The 21,467-nt window shown below is 36.9% G+C and overlaps 2 protein-coding genes across 4 annotated transcripts in view; one reads left to right on the forward strand and one right to left on the reverse strand.

Annotated features, from left to right (window-relative positions):
• Positions 1–11,985, forward strand: Trnt1 (tRNA nucleotidyl transferase 1). 2 transcript variants are annotated; one of them, XM_028772996.1, is made up of 9 exons: positions 1–123; positions 727–900; positions 2,647–2,840; positions 3,880–4,018; positions 5,494–5,620; positions 7,329–7,528; positions 8,214–8,467; positions 8,612–8,896; positions 11,181–11,985. In XM_028772996.1, exons 2-8 carry the CDS (start codon positions 753–755, stop codon positions 8,858–8,860), a joined length of 1,311 nt encoding a protein of 436 aa, XP_028628829.1. In that variant the 5' UTR covers positions 1–123; positions 727–752; the 3' UTR covers positions 8,861–8,896; positions 11,181–11,985. The 2 variants fall into 2 exon arrangements, with proteins under 2 accessions (XP_028628829.1, XP_028628830.1); XM_028772997.1 differs by lacking the exons at positions 1–123; positions 727–900 and adding an exon at positions 2,951–3,009 and having other exon boundaries at positions 2,806–2,840; positions 3,089–4,018; positions 11,181–11,983.
• Positions 7,658–21,467, reverse strand: part of Crbn (cereblon) — a 21,524-nt gene continuing 7,714 nt past the window's right edge. For both annotated transcript variants that reach the window (XM_028772994.1, XM_028772995.1), the window contains exons 5-11: positions 20,394–20,553; positions 13,972–14,034; positions 12,937–13,021; positions 12,432–12,547; positions 11,974–12,038; positions 11,241–11,372; positions 7,658–10,615 (exon numbers count right to left, since the gene is read on the reverse strand). In XM_028772994.1, the coding sequence (XP_028628827.1) occupies positions 10,435–10,615; positions 11,241–11,372; positions 11,974–12,038; positions 12,432–12,547; positions 12,937–13,021; positions 13,972–14,034; positions 20,394–20,553 (802 nt within the window). In that variant the 3' untranslated portion in view covers positions 7,658–10,434. The remainder of the gene's footprint in view (positions 10,616–11,240; positions 11,373–11,973; positions 12,039–12,431; positions 12,548–12,936; positions 13,022–13,971; positions 14,035–20,393; positions 20,554–21,467) is intronic.

A 21,467-nucleotide genomic window follows, 5' to 3' on the forward strand; every position in this document is an offset into this window, starting at 1 on the left:
TGACGTCACTGCGCCGCGACCCGGAAGTGCGCGTGCGGCCGGGGCAGCGAGCGGAGAAGCGGGTCCTCCCTCGTAGTATGAATGCCACGTTTCTAAGGCACCTTGGCGACTCAGCTGTGTAACGTGCGTCCGAACGCGCCCTTGGGAGATGGCGGGAGGTGGAGGGTGCTCCCCGCTCTGGGCGACGTCCGGTCTCTCTTCTTTGAGCCATGGGCGGCTGTCGTATCTCAGGGCCGGTTCCGCGCAGTTTTCAAGAGTTAGGGAAGAAAGCAGGCGTTTCATATATGCGACCTGCTTGAGGGTAGCTGTCCTCTTGGCGCGCTACTTTTCTTGGGGTCCTTTAAGAGCTCCCACCTCTTGGAGATCGAGCAGACGGCGAGAATTGCCGAGGCAACCTTGCAAAGTTCCAACTTCGGAGGCTGTAACCTCGAGGCCGACATTGCGTAGGACGAGAGTGATGAGCACTTGTAACTGATGTGTTCTGGAAACCTGCTGTTGCTGCAATCTAATGTTTTATTTTCTGGCACTCTAAGTCTCTCCTGCTTCCGATATAGTAAACGTAGCAAGAGTACTTGGGTAGCTGCCATCGAAGTGGTTTAGTGTTCCATAAAGGATCACTTACACATTTTTATCCGGAGAGAGGAGTTTGCTAGTGGAGCTGTCTGACAGCGTTTGTTTGCCCTCCTTTTGAAGTTTAATTACCGTACCTGTGTGTTTGCATTATAGATGTGTGGTTGGTGACTTGTTTCCAGATGCAGAGCTTCCTGTATCCTTGGCACAGGCAGGTCCTGAGCTGTAATTGGAGTAGATTGTGCCTTCTAAAGCGATACCTATTTACAATGAAGTTGCAGTCTCCAGAATTCCAGTCACTTTTCACAGAAGGATTGAAGAGCCTGACAGGTGAGAAGTTAAGGTTGCCTTCTGGGCTTTGGAATTGTTTACCACAGAAAAGTACAAGGCAGACATCTTTCTGCCAGTGTTGAGATATTTTTGTGGCTCCAATGAAAGACAGACCTACTTGGGGTATATTGAAAATAGTGAAAAGTTGACTGCAGCATGAAGCACAACTTTTCTGTGTCCCCCAAGAAATTCCATGTACCATACATTATGTAATGAGACCCAACATCTTTAGATATGTGTTCTCCTGAACGGAAGAGGAAACACGTGCTTAGGAAGTGAAGTGCCTGTCTGTTTCCCTAATAACTTATTGAAGGAGTTGGATTTTAAATCACAGAGTCTGATGTCATCCAGTTTGTTAACACTGAAGCTATGTTTTCCTTTGTTGTATTCCTCTCTGAGAGAACAGAAGGAAATAGAATTTTTTTCCTCTTTTTCTGTATATGCACCTATAAAGCTTGTAAATTTAAATATAAAGCTGCAATTTAAAGCCTGTTGGTATGTCAAAAATGGCTTCCAGGAGTATAGTGTGTGATTGTGTAAACCACCTCAGTGACTGACATGCACTCGAGGTGCCTTTTTATTGCTGAGGTGAGCAGGGTATATGTTCTGTGTTGAGCTCAGAAGACTACTTGTAGAAGTCAATAGTCTCCACTGTGTGTGTTCAGGAATGGAACTCAGGTTATCAGCCTTCCTGATAAGGACTTTTACCCACTCAGACATCTCCTAGGCCCTTGAAATACTTTTAAAACAAATGATAGGATTCTGACTCAAGGACAAACATTTATTTGATTTGTTTTTACTGTATAAGTTTATGTTGAAGAAACCATGGGAAACACTGCTTTAAGATTATGCTATTCCCAAGGCTTCTTTTCTACTCTTGAAATGAGATGATGGTATTTTAGGTACCTACCGAGGAGAACATTTTAAGTTCTTTAGGTAAAGTAGAGGGTGTCAATTTGAGTTTATGATGCTGTTTACACTGTGATTTAGACAGAGTAGAAAATGCCAGAAATTCTCTGTCCAATAGAAAACTAAAAAGAAATGAGTGAAATTAATAGTGTATGTAGAATATATATGACAAAGTTGCTACCTGATAGCATTCTTAGCTTTTGGATTGATAGAAGCTAGTTTGGTAGGCTATCTTTAATTTGTAGCTAGATGGTGAGACCTCAGATTAAAACTGACTGGAAACCCAGAGTCATCCTTCATGAACTGTGCAAGGCATGGCTTGGATAGTGTTCATACTGTATATACCACAAGTGCAGATTGGTTCTATAATACATACAGTTTTACTTTTAAGGACTCTTTGCTATAATATATTTCATAGGTTTCCTGCATAAGCATACTGTGTCTACATTTGTCCCAAAGAAAAAGAGAGTTCCATTCTAAAGTACACACATACACCACAGAGAAGCAAGCGTAATTGTTTTATTGCTTGCTTTTCTGTTGGTGATAATCATATTTATAGTGGTAACTCTAAGTTATCTTGGAATTTTGAACTAGCTTCCAGATATGAAAGAAATTTTCAAAGATCTCTTCTATAGTTCTAAGGAGCAGTCTACAGTAGGAGAACCGTTTCTGAAGATAGGACTTGCTTTCATTCTCATACAAGACTGCACAGTTCAGTGATCTCTACTATCTGATACATATGACAAGACCTTGTGCTTATATTATTCTTAATCTTTAATCACACATTGTGCTTTAAAAAACAACTAAAACTAGACAAACAAATCCTTCTTTGCTCAGAATTATTTGCCAAAGAGAATCATGAACTCAGAATAGCAGGAGGGGCAGTGAGGGATTTACTAAATGGGATGAAGCCTCAAGATGTGGATTTCGCCACCACTGCCACCCCTACCCAGATGAAGGAGATGTTCCAGTCGGCTGGCATTCGCATGATAAACAACAAAGGAGAGAAGCACGGAACTATCACTGCCAGGGTAAGTGCAGCTGACCGTACTGCCTATGTCATTCTGTGACTATTCGAAGTGTAACAGTTTTGCCCAATTTTTAAAAATTGGAATGTAACCTAGAGTGTTTGTCTCAGTAGAAATGTCCATGCCCCCTACCCTCTGGAATCTTCCATACTCTTCTATTGGAGCTACTTATGTAAGTTTGATACTTTTTTCACTTTTACGTTTCTGAAGTAAAACCAAATAAGTCCTCTCTTGTATGTTTTTCATTGTAGGTTTGAAGATGGTCTTCATTCCTGTGAAGCACTTCCTTCCCTACCCCTCTCTCCTCAGCAAGCCCATATAATTCCCCTTTGCCCATCTTTCTAGGGTATTGATACTATAGATTTTTGTTAATTCCGGTTTAGAGTTTGCATTTATGACTGTGTTATTTATAGCTGCATTCTATGTATACTGTACTCAGGCAGGCCTTCGGGACTGTTCCACAAGGCACTGCTCTTACCACAGGAAAGACACTCCATCTGTGTAGTTCCATAGACCTTCCCAGTGGGCTGGGATATGGGGTGGACGACAGTGACGTCGCTGATTTTCACTGCCCTCTCTTTCTCCCATAGAATTAAACTAATCTGAGACTCGTTAACAAAACTTTTTTTTTTAAAAAGAGGGAATATGATTTACAACAGGACATAAACTATTTTTATGGTTGTATCTCAAGTTTCAAAAGTTACTGTAAAAAGTTTTAAATAAATGTTAATGAAATTGCCTAGCAACAGATTTCTTAGAATATATCTCCTTTGTTAAATGAATGACATGTGATGTACATTAAAGCGACTATAAAACATGTAGTATTGCAAATACAGAAGCTAGGGAAGAGTTTGTGCGGCCAGTGTCGTGACTCAGTAGGGAAAGGCATCTGCTCCCAAACCTGACAACTTGAATTGTGTCCCCAGGACCCCAATAGCGGAAGGAGATAACAGATTTGGGCATGTCGGCCTTGGCTGTGGCACACATGTACACTTATGCTAAAGGTTCAAACCGTAACAGCACAACTTGTGCTTACCTGCAGCTTCATGAAGAAAACTTTGAAGTTACTACGCTCCGGATTGATGTCACCACTGATGGAAGACATGCAGAGGTAGAATTCACAACCGACTGGCAGAAAGATGCTGAACGAAGAGATCTCACGATAAATTCTATGTTTCTAGGTAATCTCCTGAGAAGATAGGACCAGTCTGTCTGAGAGCCAACTTTCTGTGTGAAGCCTGTGCTATGGAACAATTATCTAACATTTAAATTGAACTTTGATCAGAATCTGTTGGTTGAAGTTAACATCACTACTTGTAAACGGGAGTATTTCTGTCAGTTTCCATTTTAGTACTGTAGTGAAGATTAAGGAAGTAACTGTCAGTGCTTAATTGGGGGTCGGGGGAGGAGGGCTCAGCGTCTAGTGGAAGGAACCCAGAGTGCCTGCTTTGTTACAGCCTCTTATCACATAGCTATTACTCAGTCTGAGGGAAATCTGAAAAGCTTTTCAAAAACTTGTATTGTGACTTAAAGGCTGAAATGTTATTTTTTTAAAGATTTCTGGATTTAAATTTTTTTAACCTGTTTTTTATTTACATGGTCTGCTTTTTGTTTTTGAATTTTGAGTGTGTGTTCAGGTCATCTTAGAAACTCTTCTCAGTGTGTTGAATGCTGAGCTAATATGTATTTTGCCACCTTGGTTTATTTCAAAATAGGTTTTGCATATTAGGGAAATTAGCCATTAGTATCTTGGTATTGAGACAATTTTCCCCAGAATTTTACTCAAGCTTATAATTTTATTTTTTCTTTTTTGCCAATAAGCTTATTTATATTTTCTAAAAAATGAAAACTTTTTATTCTTTTTGTAAATTGCACATCATGCACCCCAGTCCTACTCAATTCCCCATCTCCTTGTATCAGCTCTCCACCCTTGTAACCTCCACAACAGGAAAAAAAAAGTGTTTGTGGAAGCTATAGTGTGTTAGTGTGTCTCACAGTATACCGTTTTGTCCACACTTCTCTGCTTGCAAATCTTCACTACAATGATTCCTTGGTCTGGTACAAGGCCTCTGGCTTGTAACTACTCTATCAATACTGAAACCTCACTGGGACTAATCTTGGATCGCTTGTTGTTGCCCTGGGTCGTAGAGATTTTGCAGCCTTGGTTTTGTAGGACCATCCCATTCACACGCTCCAGCAGTTCATAGATGTTTTTACTACTATGTCTGTTACAGTGTTTAAGATGTTGTTTCTGAATGTATGCAGATGTGTGTGCACAGAGACTGGGAAACGTACTGATTGTTCTGCATTACTTTCCACCTATTCCTTTGAGGCAGGGTCTCCCACTATTCTTATTTTCGTAGTATTAAGTCTTATGTTTAGAAGATTATCTATTGCTGTTTATGTTCTGGGTCTATCTGGTGTTCTGTCTGATATCTTCCCCTCCATCCTACTTTACACACATGTGGGGAACTGATGTTGTTTATTCTTGACGGTCCTGTCTCTCATTTAGTAGTAATATACAGGAGTACTGTTACAACCTAGGTTTTCACTTTTAACTCTTACTGAACTTTACTGTTTGTGGTAGTTTTCAGATGATTTTTCTTCCCACTAAATCCTTGCTAATGATTTTTCTTCTCTCTTTTCTGATGAATAGGTTTTGATGGTACACTGTTTGATTACTTTAATGGTTATGCAGATTTAAAAAATAAAAAGGTTCGATTTGTTGGACATGCTAAACAGAGAATTCAGGAAGATTATCTTCGAATTTTAAGGTATTTCAGGTAAGAACTTATAAATTTCAACAATAGAAAATTTCGGCTTTTCATGTCACTCCTTGAGACACCCCAAGTACCTGTCTTCAGTGTTGAGTAGCACCCTTTGGCCTTTATTCTGAAGTATACATAACTGAACCATTCTTTGTAGCTTTGAATTATTAATATCTTTTTCCTTCATAGATTCTGTGGTTTAAATCCTTACCACAGGGCAGGTATTGTGCTAGGTGCTCTAATTACAGAGAAATGAGTTAAAGTGTCTGCTCTCACAAACTTAAGAATCGAGATGCTTTGGAACGTATCTGGTGCCTCAACACAAAATGACACACACACAAAAGAATGCTATTAAGTGAGTGGTACAACAAATCAGAGTTGTTGGAAGAACTTGCTAAGTGTGAAATGAATCGTAGTTATATGAGTATTAGTGGTTTTAATTTTTGTAGATTTTTAATGGATGCATAAACATTAGCTATATACATCATGTATGTGTAATGTCTTGATACATTGGAATTGAAGGTAAACATCTCTTCCCTTAAAGCTATCATGTTTATGATAAAAGCATTCAATTCCCTTCTGAACTTTTTGGTTATCTTCTTTGCAGCAATGATATTGTCATCTGTGTGTGTCCCTGTATCATTGTCCTCAAGGATAAGTCAGCTAACATATTCTAGTCCTCAGGTTTTCAACTTACTCTAGTTTAGTTACATGTGTATTATGCATTATTTGGCTTTCTGTGTACAGATTATTTAACTCTTATCTCTATCTTTATTGTTATAAATGACAGGATATTGCTTCAAGAGTGGGAGATATGCCTATAATTCTAACACCAAGGGAGCCTAAGGCAGGAAGGTCATGAGTTCAGTGCAGCCTTGGCTACACACCAAGTTTGAGGCCACTGCACCACATTTTTGGTGTGTTCCATTTCCTCTGACAGTTGATCATCAATACATTTTTCATTTCTTGGCTGTTTGTTTTCAAAAGTGAGCCACAGTGAACACAGGAGAGCCAGCATCACCTCCTGACAGACATGACTTTCTTTAAATATATAAGGTGCATCTCTTTTTGGTCTTCAGAGGAGCAGCCCCAGCTTTCACAGGGCTTGTACTAGTTTATTTCTGGTTAGCATTACAAGTGGGTTTCTGTATGACTTTTGTCACGCTTGCTAACTTTGATAATAGCTATTCTTACTGTACTAAGATGCTGTAATTTCATATGCATTTGAGTTTCTTCTATAATCTAAATAATGCCTCATCAGATGTACCAATTACAAATATTTTGTAGCTTGTATCTTGGTAATTTCTTACAAGTAATTTTTTTTTTAAAAATCCAAATTCTAACCTTTAAGGAAAAACAACAACAACAGCAAAAAAAAAAAAAAAAAAAATCCCCAGAAATATCCCCTACGTGGCTAGTATATATCTAGTAACATTACTCAAGAGTACCGTGTAGCACAGCATATTTTGTCAATAAATCCAAGTTTTGTAAACTTGAGTCTATGTAAACTTGAGTCTGATAATAACAGACCAGACATCAAGTGTAGCACTGTCCATGCTTGGTCGATCCCTCACCTAGATGTAGATGGGGCAACCCTAGTCAAAATGGAAAATACTGTAAGTGGTGATCTAGGTGTGGACAGAGGTAACTACTCTGAGGGTATTTCTCTTTTCTTTTGTTATAAACTTAACAAAAAAAGTCACACATATCAAATATCTTACAGGTTTTATGGCAGAATTGTCGACAACTCTGGTGACCATGAGCATGACCATGAGACTCTAGAAGCAATTGCAGAAAATGCCAAAGGCTTGGCTGGAATATCAGGAGAGAGGATTTGGGTAGAACTGAAGAAGATTCTTACTGGTGACCATGTAAACCATTTGATCCACCTGATCTATGACCTTGATGTGGCTCCTCACATAGGTGAGAACAGGTTATACAGGTGGGAATTTCTAGCAACAAAATACCTAGTGTAAAAAGTACACAAGGTAAAGTGTTTTGTATTACATACCCAAGGAATTTAAAGTAGTGAAATGAAATTCTGAGATAAACTTTGGGATAAAGGATGGAAATAGTTTATTTATGGGTAGAGCATAGTTCAGCACGAATACTTGAATTTGATGAAGCTGTGCCACTTACTGGCTTTGCAGGGTTGGGTTGGTTTATCATCACAAAGGGTTCAAAATAAAAAGTTACTTCATAGAAAGTAGGAGGAAGCAATAAGTTAATGCATACTAAGAGAAGAGCTTTCACAAGAATACTTAGTATATAGAAAGGAAATTAATAATTATAGCCAATATATTCTAGACAGTAACTTTGACTCTATTTCACAAGAACATAAAATTACTGAGTAGGGAATGGGTACAGACAGGACCATGACTAAGAAGGCATATGTTGACGTGGTCACAGCTCCTCAACTTCACACTACATCTCACTATGGGAAACAACATGATCGATTTCCTCTAGGAGTTAAGGAAGTGACAAATGGGCTGATAATCAGCAGTGGAGAAAGAACACTACACATTCTTAAAAATCTGCATAGTTTAAGAGATGAGTGAAGGTTTTGTAGTTAAGAAAAAAAAATGACTTTTCTCCTTTGTTTATACAGGTTTACCTGCTAATGCAAATCTAGAAGAATTTAACAGAGTCAGTAAAAACGTTGAAGGCTTTTCACCAAAACCAATGACTCTTTTGGCCGCTTTATTCAAAGTACAAGATGATGTCACAAAACTGGATTTGAGATTGAAAATTTCAAAAGAGGAGAAAAACCTGGGTTTATTTATAGTTAAAAACAGGAAAGACTTGGTTAAAGCAACAGATAGTTCAGAACCATTGAAACCATATCAAGACTTTGTTATAGATGTAAGTATGTGTTAGGTTTGATTGGAAAATAGTTTGCGCTAACTGGAGAGAAGTAACTTTTTCAAACTGTAGATTTGATATAAGTATTTAAATAGTAGAATGAAATTGTGAGTGTTTAGTATGTGATAAAATCATGTCACTTAGTCTAGGGAACCGGATGCAACTGCCCGTGTTTGTGAGCTGCTGAAGTACCAAGGAGAGCATGGTCTTCTCAAGGAGATGCAGCAGTGGTCTGTCCCACCATTCCCTGTGAGTGGGCACGACATCAGGAAAGTGGGCATTTCTTCAGGGAAGGAAATTGGGGCCCTGCTACAGCAGTTGCGTGAACAGTGGAAGAAAAGTGGTTACCAAATGGAAAAAGATGAACTACTAAGTTACATAAAGAAGACCTAAAAAAATGAGCTCTATATGAAACAGTGCAAAGTCTTGGTGAGACTGGTTTTCTTTCCTTCTGTGTCTTACTGAAACCCTAAGAAACAGCATGAGTGTATACTGAAACACTAAGCTCAAGTTTACCTCCTCTTAATACAGCTTAACTCTGAATCTTCCAACTCTTGGAGCAGCTCCAGGGGAGAAAAGTCATAGCTGTTATTTATTTAGACTGGCTGTTGATCTTAAAATGTGGTAACTGTGTGTTAAAATAACTTAGTTTATGTTGTCTTAGCTGTTTTCTGAATTAGTCCACAATGGCATCTATTTATAACAAGATTGATTCTTACTTCAGAAAGTTGTAGGAATAACAGGAGGGCTTGTGTTGAGACTCCTGCCTTTATATCAGGCAGTGAACACATTGTTTATTTTACTAATTAGATGGATATGGCTTAGATTTTTGATATTTTATAATTAACTCTACTTATTGCATAGCCACTCATAGATGTCTGTACAAGCAAACCATAGATTTTGAATTTTCTTGAAAGTCAAATAGGGTTCTGTTGTATAAAAGGAAGCATCAAAATCTACTTCACCTAGGTCAGTAAATAACCTGGATTTTAAACTATGGAGTTCCTGCTGTTGCCATCTGCACAGGAGTGACATCAAAGCAGCTATGTTGTGTGTGTAAGATTCCTTTAAACAGCATTATCTGAAAGTAATGGTAAACAGTATATGGATCATCAGATTATACTGCAGCAGTTAAAGGCATAATTCCCCCACTTCATTACTGCAGCTTGAATGAAATAGAGCGTTTTTAAAAAATGACATTGAGGAATAGCCTATTCGTGAGTTACATTTTATTACTGTACTTACACTTTTTAAAGTATTTTACTTGATTACTTTGACATAATTCAACTAAAGAGAATAGATTTGGATATAGATATTAATGTTGGCCAGGTTTATTTAAAGATGCCCTTCAGTTGCTTTTACTTTATTTCCTTAACGGTATAATCCTAGAAATATATACTGTTCACTTACATTTGCAAATGAAATGCAAAATGGACATATACATTAGTTAAAGGGATCTACACATCACAGGCTCATCAAATTGTGCAAATACACCAAATGCTATTATTTTTTTCTGCTCAAACTGCTTATTTTACTCTTTAATATTTTCAAAATTTACAAATCAGAATCTCAGACAAGCTAAAGAAAATTGAAAGGAGCAAAGTCCTTTTAAAATTACACTGCCTTGCCTCTGTCTTGTGCTTACCAACTCAGCTTCTGGAACATTCATCATTTAGAGCAGTGGTGCCCCTATCCTGTTCCATAGCCATTCCCATTATTTCAACTGTGTTTTCTTATCCTATCATGACATAGATTCAACAGGATAATCAATGGCACCAAGCTATTAAAAGCAAGTATTTCTGAATCCAACGTTGTGTTTTATACTGCTTTCTCATTTCCTAAACAAATTGGTCTTGAACTTGGTAGCCAAATGCAGTAACCCACTATACACATTATCAGAGGCAGTGATGTCTGGGCAGATCTGATTTGAGAAAATATCTGTTAGGAAGTCACTCCTACAGGTGCACTTATAAACAAAGTAGTACTTTGTCTGGACTTAGTTCATCTTCAGTCTCTGGAATTGTGGGTAACAGAGCAGAGCGAGTTAAACCCCAAAATTTTTGAGGTGACATGTCTTTTTTGGTGGCTGTAAATTTCCATCCAATATGGCTTGCACAAATCTTGCACTGTGCAATGGTCCATGCATACCTATAGAATGAAGGAAAGGTATAAGCTAAGAAAAACTATTTTTAACCTTTGGTCTAGGTTTGTCATTAAATTTCTCTTAAACCTCAAATTTACAAAACCACTTTGTTAGAATTTGATACTGTATTGATAGTATGGTTTGGTAATTATTACTGCACTTGTCTTTATGTTGCTGTTTGCTCCAGCTTTAACCTCACTGCTTTCTTCTACATTTCTGTTGTAGAGGAAGGAGAGCATGAACCCCTCGAAAACTTCTGCTCTCAGGTTACCATTTTACCATTTTTCTCAGGTGGTGGATTCTGCATATAGTGCTTAACATTAGCATATTAATGTTAGCTTTAAAATCCTCAAGAATGATGCCAAGTAAGAGGATTTTTCTTCAAGTGCAAGGATTATAAATCACTAATCCCTAATTCTGCCACTTCCAAAGAAAAAGGGAGATCCAGATTAAAGCAAGCTAGAAAAAAACCCAAGATTTACTGGTTTCTACATCTCATATGTCCCTGCTTTAACCTATGGATGAAATGACTAAACTATTTCTGTTCTGTTTGTTTGGTATCCTTTCTAGAAGCTTCGTTTAAGACTAAAGGAAGAGTCAACAACAAAAAAAATTAAACAGCCGTATTACCCGGGAAACCAGCTGTGCACTGTAGAAGGCCGGCCTATCAGATTCAGGTTGGAAGCTTTATACACAGTCAGTGTCTCATGTACATATCCATGAGGATTCACATATGCTGCCATAGGACCACATAAAGATAAACTGCAAACAAAGAAACAATGTGGAGAATAAGACTATGAAAAGAAAAAGTAATTCCAGTTTTTTACTTATTTGGGATATAAGTTATGCCTCAATTTTAGGTATTATACAGTACTTTGTGTAAAATGTTAAGACCAGTATACAGGAGTTCGGGAGACATTCTATTGGCTTGAAAATATTCTTTGATGATTCAAAGGGAAATATACCAGTGTTTACAAAGCCAAGCCTAGTGAGGTCAGGTTTTTATCTTTGGGACAGGCTTTACCCAGATTATCAGTTTCCTTACCTTCTTGAGTTATAATTCTAATGAGTTCATGTTTGACAGCATTAGCACATATTCAGAGAGAGACCTACTCAATTTTGGTCCTGTGTAGCAGAACTAGCTGAAATGTAATGCTTGAAGGATGTCTCTAAACAAATATTAAGGGGAAAAACATTGGATAGATAGTAGAGATGTTTCCAGGCTGGAAGACAGCCTTCCCTGTGTTTATGTTCTTTACTGAATATATTTTAGGCACTGGAGGAAATACAGAAATTGGAACCACAGAATTCTGAAAGGAAAGTTGGAAATATTGATAGATTAAAAATATAATAAAGATCTTACCTAAATATTTCATTCTTTGTTGTTATTTCTGTTTCTTGACATTGTTTACAGCAAAGGGAAGTACACTAAAAAGGTTAAATGAAAAAAGTAAGCATGTTACCCAGGTGATGAATAAACTTCTCTAGGGCACTAATGTCTTGGGTTGTAGATCACACTTCCAAGCAACCAAATTTACATTGTGGAATGCAAAAATAATTTGAAATGATTCAAATTTTCCCACTGAATATATCTTATTCAGAGTTGGACACTATTCTTTATATATTCCTAATCTGCTAAATTTGAAACGGTCTAAGTTACAGGGCATTTCAGATTAGAGATGTTTTTAATGCAAACTGTAGCAGGTAAACAATTACTTCTAGTATCTGACTGTATTAGTACACAATCAAGGTAGCTTGAGATCTCAACTGTCTATGTATCCAGACTGAAACCTAAACGACAGACATGGACACTTTACTCACTTTGTTTATGATGTCTAACTCACAGCGAAGCCGTTGAATAGCACTGCCAATTTTAAGGAGCTGAATTCTCAATACATCATCAATAGGAAGACAAGCAGCTACTCTGTAAGAAAAGTCTTAAAAGACAGGTTTGCAGGCTTTAAACTTAGGAATCATTAATATACACTTAAGTTATTTTCCTTTAAGTCATACATATGCATGAACTGGCTTATAAACGCACAAAGATGACACAGAAAGCTAAGTCTTGGAGCCAGTTTCTCTTGTAAAGGCTCTATAAAGAACAGGAAGGATCTCCACTTCTGCAATTCAGCTTAAGTTAGAAAATTAACAATTTTCCATTGTGGATTCCACTGTGGCTTGAAATATTAATTTCTTTAAAAAAAATGTTCAAAGTAAAAGAAATGTAAATCCTTTTTCAGAATTCAAAGTTTGGTTTAAACTGAGTAAAATTTAAGGCTTTTTTTCCTTTATCAGCAGCATGCAAGATAGCAAGTACTTGCCATACCTATTGGATTTGCAGGAAGAGAGTCATCTTTGAGATTTTCATCCCATTCACGTAGCTGTTTCTTAATTCTATCCATTAATGTTTCCTGGTTTGGAACAAAAGCCACAGTAAGGTTCGACCCTTAAAAAACATACACTGGTACTAAACCTGAGACCAGGTATAATGTCTGTGTTTTAAAGGTGAATTGAATTTAATTCCCAGGCTTCTCGTCTTTAGGCTGTTTATCCCAAGGAGTATGATTCTAAGTGCCTTTGGATGTTCTAGGCTCCAGCTTGAACTGGACCCTCTTCTGACTTTCTCAAGTCCTTTTCTGACTTAGTGCAAATGGCACTGTGCTCCTGTAGTAACATTTACTATCTACACACTTCACCTGACAACTAGTTTTTATATAGAAAGTGCTGTCTGCCTTTTCCCAGGCATTAGCACACTTTCACAGACTGCATCTGAGCCTTTGTGATGACTCAAAAGCTGCTGAAAGGCAGACACCAACTCCATTTCCCTTCAGTGGTATGTACATCGTACGTGTTCATATTGTTTAATTTTTCTAGTTTTTAAATTTCTTGGCAGGAATTCACTAAGAAATACAACATTTGTTTAATGCTTACTATGTGTTGTTATATCCATCTGTGCCAAACCAGAGTAACTGACATGGAGCATTGAAGGCAGTCTGTTTGTTCCAAATCAAGATTCTCTATGTTACCCTAGTATTGTTTCCTAGTGGGTATCTAAGCAGGGGCAGTGTACTCTTGTACCTGACAAGCACAAGCCTTTGCAGATGCACATGCTAATGAAGCAGAGATATGCAAGAATATACTTGCTTGGAGAATAAGTATTGAGATATAAGAATTCTTATTCTTAATTTCACGTGACCCTTTATAATTTCAGTAACCCAAGTTTATCATCATATTTTGCTAAGTTACAATTATAGGACTATAAAAATTCTAATAAAGACAACTTCCCAGTAACACCTACCTGTTGTGCTTTAATAAATTACAAGTACTGAAGTAACATACAAGTTTCAGTAAAGTTACTTACAGCGTCATATAATGAATACAGCCAGCGAGGCCACGATGTCAGATTTGCACAGTGAAACTTTCTCTGAAACAAAAAGTGCCACTTATTAAAATTCAAGGGGAAGATTCTAATAATACAAATAGTAATATCTGAAAATGATTAGTCCTATAAAAACACTAATTTTAAAAAGATAATCTCCAACAGATTATCTGAAATGTATTCACACTCTGAAATATTTGACAATTACACTTTTATGCTTTTGAAATACTTGACAATTACACTTTTATGCTTTTGAAATACTAGATCTAGAATCCTCATCCTTATAGAGATGTAAATACTTTCAATACCTTAATTACAAAGATTCACATTGAGAAATGCTGCTCACAAAGTATACTGAATACTATGTGAGTGGTGAAACTACACTTAGCTACATGGTACACCCTATTGCTTCTAGACTACAAGCTCACACAGCATTTGTAATGAATACTGTAGAGAACTAAAACACAATAGTGTACTAGAAACTAAGCTTTAACAAGTATAAAAGAATAAATGTTATGCTAATATGGGACCTTTATCATAGGTAGGTTATGCAGAATATTAATTTTTTTGGTGGGGGAGAAGGAATAAAAAGACGACCTAGCCTATTACTGTCTAAATATTGCTACAGAATATATGTACTATATATTAAATATATGAGTTATTTTCTTCACTAATCTTGCACAAGACAAATTCTTCAAGTACAGGGTTTAGAGGTGTATTTCAAGGGGATGCGATTGTTATTTGCACACATTTTAGGAATTACAACATGGTAGAGATAAATTTTCTGAAGCACCCATTGGGCTACAGCTCAAAGTAGATACTTGAAAGAAAAAAAAACAGAGCTTGGCATACACTTGTATTTCCCTTTATCTAAAGATGGTCTGGATGGTTTCCTACTCAAGCTCAGCTCAGGAATCTAATGAGCCAGAGCAAAAGACTTAGGTCCTCCCCAGTAAGTAAGGCCAAACATTACTGTCGTAGTTCAATTATAGATTTTTTTTAAATGTGCTACCAATAATAATAACACATAACTAAGGCGTAATCACCATGAAAACTATTAATACTGTGGCAAGAATTTCATCTTCTATTATAATACCAGATGGCTACTAGAAGTATGTCCATTTTAAAGGTAAGTAAAGCCAGGAACAGGAGGTCACAGATTTCATAATGGAAGTAGCTAGGATTTAACTAGTGTTTATTCAATGTGTTCATCATTTTTGTGTATTTGGGATACTATACAGCTATAATACAACTAATAGAAAAAAATAAATCACAGCCCATGAGGCTTATACTTTTGGGAAAGAAATCTACTTCTTAAAATTAGAAATACTTTAAATTACAAATAACAGGAAACCAAGAAAAAAAATTCTGTTGCAGTGGCTGACACATGTTCAACTAGGTAGTAAAACATATTTTCATATTAAGATGATCACTTCTGTAGCACCAAGGCATAAAGCATAGTGCAAAAGTATAATTTGACACAAGATAAAGAGAAGCCCAATGCACTTATTTACATAATCATAAGGAAACATCTTCACATAGTAACAGGAATGCACTGACAATGCCACCGTTTTGCATGGCCCCGACATACAAACAAGCTGGTGTCTCAATTCCCTTTGAAGCAAAGGACTTCTAAAAATCTTTATCCTGTACAAAGAAATGTAGTTAATATGCTTTTAACAGTAATCACACAAACGGAAGGGAGAACTGTTAGTTCTTACAGAGCAACCAGCCTGAACTCAACAGCCATCCATGAATCCTCCTGACTTGCCAGCACAGGGAGTGGCTTCTCTTCTGTATCAGTGCTGTGAACTTTCAGCAGTTCACAGGTGTTCCTAAGGTTTACTTTGTAAAAGTATTATCCTTTAATAAACCTGAAATACTAGCCAGAAAGTTGAGGTACTTAAAGAGGCTAAGGACTGTCTTCACACATGTTGCAGTCATTCAGGGAACAGAGTTTACTGATGATCACACACATAAAGGCCCTTAAAATGAAACTGCAAGAATTTTTAAAAATTGTGAAAAGCCTATCAAATTCACAATGAAACTGATAAGATAATAGGAAAAAAAGGTTAAAAGTAATCATTCTACTGACATGGGCCAAGAGATATTTTTGGTTTGATCTCCTATTAAAATGAATTAGAAGTTGACAATTTTTGTTTTTCTTTCACTTATCACATTTCTCTTGGTACTGAGAGCTGGTATGATCTTTACTATTCTAGTGTTTTATGAGCTGGTGTTAGATACACAAATATATATGCATAATATGTGTGCAAAGGGAAAAATCTCAAGTCTTTCTGTGTCAATAGAATACACAAGACCTAACTTATCTTAGGAAGTTTCACTAAAAAGTAGCAGTGAGAAGGCCCGAGCCCCTACTTGTATTCAGTGTTTACAAACTTGAGAAAGCTACAGCAGTACAGTACATATAGACAATAACAGGAGAAGTCAAAGTTAAAACCTATCTGGTCTGAGGTGGTCACTCAAATTACTGAAGAACAACAAACTCTTAGCAACTGCTATAGGGCACGTATGAACCACCTGGAGACAGTGATATTCATATGAGGATAAACATGGACTATTGTTTACAAGAGAAAAATATGTACATACCCTTTCTTAGGTAGTTATTACAATTTAGAATACTAAAGCAGCACACTAAGCTATACTTACATAAAGTCAAAAACTCCCTGTAAAATAGCACACCAAAACCAAAACTAGCTGATGACAACTGAGAGGAAACAAATGTATTACAATGACAAAACTAATGAGTTCTTAGAAGCCAGTGAGCCAGTAGGAAAAAATATAAACAGAAACTTCATAGACAAACACACAAAGCCCTTAAATAAAATGCTAAAAGCAATTATGCAAGTTAAGTTAAATTCATAAGGCACACTTATCAGATCAGCAAACATGGTTGTGTACTGTGAAACCATGGGAACAAGAAATATTTACAGCATGAACCTCTCTTATAAGGAGCTGTTAAAATCAATTCCAAGTCCTTGTCACTTCACCTCACTATCAAGGTTGAGCATATGTACCTGTGCAAAAAGAATCTGTACAAGTCAAGGAGGTTGGAGGTGTCACAATGTAACCACACAACAGCCTGCTGCAGCTTTAAAAAAGGAATAATGTATCTGGTTAAAGGATACAGAAAAGTTTCCTGAAAGACACTGTCAGCAAAGAGAAGGATGGTGGCTATCCTTTTACATAATGTATAAGAAAAATGAGATTTCCTATCTTTTTAAACTCCAGAGGACAAAAAGTTAGCCTTCGGGAGCATATTTGGGAGCCCTGCCTTCGTAAGTTAGTGCCCTGTAACAACCCTGCTCTACAGGATGCATAGGAACAACCTTGTGGATAAGCATTCAACACTACACTTACTTCATATTTGAACTCTGGAATTAACATGGCAGGTGTTATATATGTGTACCCTTGGACAAAGAGGGAAGTTTGTCATCTGAGACAATCTCTTCCAACCATTATAGTAAGTTTAGAAAGGTGTCATAGGGGTTGGGGATTTAGCTCAGTGGTAGAGCGCTTGCCTAGCAAGCGCAAGGCCCTGGGTTCGGTGGTCAGCTCTGGAAAAAAAAAAAAAAAAGACAAAGGTATCATAATGTAATAGTAAACAAGAAAAGCAGAACAAAGTAAACACTTGTACTTGTTCCAAAGCCCAAATATCAGAAAATCCATTCTCTATATAGAATGGGTTCAAAGTGTTTCTCAGTTAACTTGGCTAATATGTTTCCCTTCTCAGCATCCACTATGTTGAAGTGTGTGTATGTCTATCAGGTCTCTACTGCTACTTGTCACAACGGGACACTGCGGAGAACACTTAAGGAAGCTTCACCACTATTTGAGGTGATCTGGGAGTAGTTTATATATGTTGACAGTTGGTTAACTATATCCTAGGAAGACTGTATTCTCCAAGATCCTTTATCTTGGAGGTATGACAACTACCTTCAAATCATTCTAGAAGTTCCTCAATTCTGCCACCTTAATTACTGCTCAGCCATGAAAAAAGGATGCATACTTTACACTTTACTTTGTGGTGGGATGTACAAGTGAGTTTGAATAAATTCTTTGAAGAAGACTGAACTCACCCCAGGTCTGTCTAAGCACAAGCAATGCATGCCCCATTTTCAAAGTAAACGAATGTCCACTTAGAAGCACAGTGTGCAATCTTAACAGAAGTGCTGACCAACCATCCCTGGAGCACTCCTGTTTTAGAGTCTATATTTTTTAAACACAGAATGGATCTAAGAGGCACAATAGAGTTTACAAGTCAGTGGGCACAATATACATTTTCTAGAACAGTTGTTTGATTTTTTCTTTTTGACCTCAACAAGGAAACCTTTGAAACAATCTGAAAAATTCAAAAGCTGAAGGATTCTTTTTCTTTTCTTATTCTCTTAAAACCTCCTGTGCTCCCCTCCTCCATTCCCTACTTCCTTCTGTTGAGGCCTTGGCGACTTTCTGACAATCTGCAAAGGGTTACTGAGGGCAAGTTCTGGATGACAAAGAAGACCATTCAGTAATGTCAGGTACCTGTCCCCAGACAAGCACAGACCAATCTTTGCTTTTTGAGCCAATGAGCAATCCAGTTGCAAAGGAAAAAAAAATCAGTATTCACTGTAAACATGCTGAGGAACTTTAGCCATGATTTATGAAGATTTTAACCAGTAAGTAACACAAAAGTTAAAGGTCATAAGTTGTGTTCTGTGTTTAGCTGACGCTCAAGTTTAGAATTGCAAGGTCCTGTGGGCTGGACAGAATTTGCTCTACAGGCCAAAAAATCAGTTATTTACCACAGTCCCATCATACACTTACAACTTTTCAAAGAGGAGTTTAGAAAATAGATATAATTCAGGATTCCCATTACCATCCCAGTTTGAATTATAAATCTCAGTATATAAGTCCTGCTGACAAAATATCAGCCACTGAATGGACAACTAACTACGGACATGACATGTAGGAAGCATCTTGACAGGAAAATTTTCACATAACCACTTCACTAGGAAACAAGTGGCAGACACATAATTAAGCATTAAATAGCTTAATTTAAAAAGAAAAATAAAACCTCCTTGATAGAGTTACCTTTTGACATACGTGGTCTAAGAATTATTTTCAAAATCATTGTGAACATAATCCCCCACTGTTGTATTGATAAATAAGGGTAAATACATTGAAAATCTCTATACCCAGTTTGGAAAAGGAAGCACTGTGCAGATAGACCAAAAGCTGTCTGCAACTTAAAGCAATAACAATGTCAAAGCTTCAAAATATATTACTGTCATCCTTTTCCACATGTTTAAGAAGTCTAATTATGCTTCTTACAAACACTTAAAGCATACCATACTATTCATGAATGGCTAACAGAATAGAGAACAAGAAGAAAAATTAATTGTATATCCTAACATTTATGAGACCATCAAACACAACTTCTCTAGATACTAAACACTAAGTGTGATAGAACAGTAAAAAGAAAATGAGATACTTGTCACAAAAATGATACATTAATTCATATCAATTTAGGATACCATACTACTTATATCAAAATGTAAAGCTTTCCTACTCTAATTTAACAAAGAGTAAGGCAATGAGTCACAGGATTTTCATGTTTATAATGGAAATAATACTTCTGTACTTTTACAAAGTACTAAAAAAATACCCAATTTATTCTAAACTTACAAATGAGTACATTTCTCAGTTTGGGAAAATCATAAACTTAGGAAACATCTTTTGTACTTAAAGCTGTACTTCCATGTACACCTACAGTGAGGTTCGAACCTCACCAATGAGGTAGAACACCTTTCACTTTGGTCCTAAGAGGTGAAACCATTTAGCCAAAGAAATACACAAGAAGTAATGCCCAAGCAAACATAGTTGGGTTTTCTCATCTGGGATCAAATGTAGGGCCTTGAACATGCTTAGCAAGACCTCAACCACTGAACTACATTCCAGCAACAGAGAAGGAATACCTTAAACTCTCAGGTCAATTTCTGGCAGGAGGCATGGAGAAAAACAACTGACAAAAATCTTTCTTCTGAAAAGTCCCAGGACAGCATTCCTTTCTCCTGCTATTGAATGCTAGCCCAAACAACTCTGACCCTTCTTCAATACAGCACTTAACTCAAGGCAAAATACAAAATCAGAGTTCCTATGGAAACTAAGAGCCACAGGCCATTAATACATGCATGATAGGCATAAAATCAAGAATGTCTTACAATTCTGAGATATTTCACCACTACTGTAGGCTACTTTTTATGAATAACGCTGGCAAATGATTTTTAAATCCATCTATGATCAAGGGGCCTACAGTGTTTACAGAATGTCATGAAAGTTGTGACTTTTTAAAAGCAATCTGTCTTCAGTTCTAGAAGACGCATAAGAAATTAGCATCTCACCTTCTGGTATTTCTGCCACCATTTACATGAATACTGGTCTTCCCAAGAGATAGGTTTTGAAGGAAATATCTGGCACTTATTGAGTGATTCTAACTGAACTGCAGACATGGTTGACGGCAACACACACTCTGGCAAAATTTGCACTTTAGCTTGCTGAATTCTAAAATAAAGAGAATCAAGCATGTTGTTCATTTTTAAGACACACTAAGTTAAACTATAAGTTTCTCGACATAGGATAATTTTAAATATTATGATTTTCCCATGTTCCCCCTATTAAGCAAATTGACCAAATGGTAATATATAAATTTACACAAGAAATTCTCAACACAATTTTAATAAATCTAATATAAAGTATGAGATAACTTAGATATGGATTTCAGTCTTAGAATTAGAATCAAGAGATTATACATTTCAGATAAATATGCAGGTACAAATGAAACTCATCATAAAGCCTACAGATTATCTTGACACATCTAATTTCTTAGACAATATAACCTTCTATCCCCTAATCTCTAGGCTGTGGGCCTCACACACTCTTTTTGTATCATTAATATCCAGAGAGCAAATCAGGTAGAGAAAGAATAGACAAAAAAAAATCCCACACAAACGTACTCTGGACAGTAAGACTACAGCATCATAAACACACCACACACACACTCAGACATACACAGTTCCTAAACAAAAATTTATTGTACCAAAGACATTGTGGAACCAACGTCTTCTATATCACACCAGGCCTTTCTTTGTTTACAGCACCACCTTTCCAAACTGGAGATGAAGTGAGCCTTCAGGGTCTCTAGTCACCATGTCTGTGGATGTGGGCATGCATGCCGCTGTGTCTCTATGTCTATTGGTTTTCCCTAAGGTGATTATGATAGTTACTTTATGATTATAGTAACACTGTTTTATAACAAAGATTATAAAAGCTTGTGAAATTGAGGAAAATCTTAAAACTTTAGGAATTTGCATTCACACTGACTAGGGACTATTTTTATAATGCTTGTAAATAAGGAACTACAATTATAGACGGTTAATGTATAAATAAAGTCCCGGAGCATCTACCTACATCCCAGT

Source organism: Grammomys surdaster, unplaced genomic scaffold (genome assembly GCF_004785775.1).
Source record: "Grammomys surdaster isolate TR1022 unplaced genomic scaffold, NIH_TR_1.0 220, whole genome shotgun sequence".
NCBI classification, from domain to species: Eukaryota; Metazoa; Chordata; class Mammalia; order Rodentia; family Muridae; genus Grammomys; species Grammomys surdaster.